Source organism: Nanorana parkeri, unplaced genomic scaffold, assembly GCF_000935625.1.
Source record: "Nanorana parkeri isolate BGI_ZX_2015 unplaced genomic scaffold, ASM93562v1 scaffold2260, whole genome shotgun sequence".
Taxonomy (NCBI): domain Eukaryota; kingdom Metazoa; phylum Chordata; class Amphibia; order Anura; family Dicroglossidae; genus Nanorana; species Nanorana parkeri.
In genome coordinates this window covers 19,963-22,466 of record NW_017308528.1, presented here as the reverse complement: position 1 = coordinate 22,466, position 2,504 = coordinate 19,963, and the positions used below count along the sequence as shown (strand labels likewise).

Sequence of the window (2,504 nt, the reverse complement as noted above, 5' to 3'; positions counted from 1 at the left end):
CCATAGTTCTCCTTTAATTAAGTTTCACTGGCTTATAAGAACGTTACATGTATGTATACAGGAATACGGCATCACCAGGAAACATATACATCATAGAGAGAAGCGTATAGAACACCAGCATGGACTAGACTTGCACTACAGCGCCACCTAGTGCTCAAAAGACAATATTACATTCCTGAATGTCAGTAATACAAATCAGTGTATATCCGCACAGGCCTTTGTATTTCCAACACTTATAAGTATCATTTATACATCCAGGATATAATTCTATGACCGTCATCACCTCATATTGGCTCATTATATATTCAATCGGATTCATCACTATTTCTTGTGATTGCGCCAATATTACTTTATTATTGGAAATGGTAAGAAATTAGATCCCCCCCCAGAGATAAAAATACATCTGTACAGTGATCGTCCTGATATCAGAGTACAGACCCTCCCCCGCTGCTCCATGCACTTCAGACAGTTCAGAGTTCAACAAATTTTAGAAATGCCGATACAGACGACCCCGGAACTGACCTCCAGGAAGAAGTTGACCAGGTACGGGTCTTGTTTTAATTTGGAGCACACGATACCCAGGAACTGGATCTCTTCATTCTCCGTCGGGTTGGCCAAAACCTCTCCGCACAGACGGATCAACTTCTACAGGAAAGAAAAATACACCGAGACCTTATAATCCCCCAAATACAAAATAATAGAAGAGAAGCTCCAGCAAGATTCCCGTCCAACATGGGACAGAGATCATAGAAATATGATCTCTGTACTGTTTTAAAAAAAAATAATTTTTTTATAGTTCACTTCGATATACTTAGTTTTATGATTTTTATAGTGTGATATCCTGTTACATTTATTCACTTATCTTATTGAGGAATGTAGCTTCCCTTTTGATTGTTTGCACATCAGCACTTTTTCAGTTCTTTATGGACACCTGTTTTTTGGTACTTTATATTCATATTGGTAGGTTTTTTTGAAGACTTATACACAGGGTTGTCACTCATGTTTTGATCCATATATATTCACATATTTTTATATTTATCTCAAACCTTTAGCGCTGTGGCAACACTTTCACTTTACACCTTTCATAGCAGCTTTAGGATCACTATTTTGACTTTTAGTTTACTTTCCAAAAGCGCAGATTTTTTGTTGCACACAAAAGTACAAGACGAGAACTTCTGATCTGCCATTGCGAATTGTTTGATTCGCTGCTGACTCTGCACAATGACAGGAAGTCTCCGCCGCTATCGCTCAACTATTCAGGAAATGAAATCTGCGTTTTTGTTTTCTTTAAACCGATGCAAAGAATTCCGAGCGGCACAATCGTCTATTTTCGTCTCAGCGCGGAGAAATGTTTGTGGTCACTGGTTGTTGGCACTGAATAACTTAATGTGCCGAGCTAAAACAATGATCAGATATAAAGAGTAAAAAACAATAAAAACACAGTGACTCAAACATAGTTTCAAATGACTGCGGCCATCAGTCGTAGAGATCAATGTAGCGTCAAATGCTCTGCGGCTGTTTTAGCTCGGCACATTTACCGTATTTTTCGCTCCATAAGACGCACTTTTTTTTCCCCCAAAAGGAGGGGGAAAATGTGCCTGCGTCTTATGGAGCGAATACCTATCGCCCGACACCCGGGACATGCAGTTTCGGGCGCCGGGCGAGTAGTTTCTTTTTGTACATTCAGCCCTGCTCCTGACAAGCAGAGCTGAATGTACAGTGGGAGCCGCTGTTCGTTTAATACAAGCGATCTAAGTAGATCCCTTGTATTAAATCGAGCGGCGGCGGCATCGGCGATAGTGTCCGCCCCCCGCCGAGGTTTTCTGGGTCCCCCGTTCCTCTGCGGGACTGTGACCCGTCACGATCCCCCATAGGAGCTCACCATAGAGCCCATTGAGCAGACGAAGAACGTGATTACTGAGACAGCGCCACCTGTCTCAGCAGTCACTAACTGCAGCTTCTGTGACAATTTCTGTCATAGAATTTCTGTCACAGAAGCCATGCGTCCTATCGTCCGGAGCGTCTTATAGACCGCAAAATACGGTAGTTATTCATTTTTCACGTATACACGCTCACAGCGGGTGTACATTCCAGTGCCTTGTAGCTGTTAGCTTGCTTATTGGCGCAGTTCATTCTCTATATTTTATTATTGGTTGTTGGCACTGGTACTCGAAAAGTATCCGTGCATCCCTAATTCTCACCCATATTTTTGCTAAAACATAAAAGTCAAAAGTCGGGGGTCACGTCGGATAAATAGACACCGAACATGTCCAGCTTTAAAATTGCAAAAAAAAAAAAACGACCACACTGAAGATTGCCCATAGGCGACGCTTTAAACCGTTTTAACGCTCATCAGTTTAGTGTTATCGGTGATGAATGGCCCTAAAATGATTGCTCTCACTGCGACGTGCGCTGCGATATGTAACATCTGCCGCACAATAGGCTCAATTGTCGTTTTCACACGTAGGCGCACCCGACACATATCTGCGTGTGTATGTGGGGGG

The 2,504-nt window shown here is 42.4% G+C and overlaps 1 protein-coding gene across 1 annotated transcript in view; it reads right to left on the bottom strand.

The window, feature by feature from the left end:
- The window catches only part of FAM160B1 (family with sequence similarity 160 member B1), a 17,649-nt gene extending 16,462 nt beyond the window's left edge, over positions 1 to 1,187 (bottom strand). Inside the window, exons 1-2 of the mRNA XM_018573159.1 lie at positions 1,155 to 1,187; positions 523 to 645 (exon numbers count right to left, since the gene is read on the bottom strand). Of these exons, the coding sequence (XP_018428661.1) occupies positions 523 to 645; positions 1,155 to 1,187 (156 nt within the window). The remainder of the gene's footprint in view (positions 1 to 522; positions 646 to 1,154) is intronic.
- Positions 1,188 to 2,504: the final 1,317 nt, after the last annotated feature.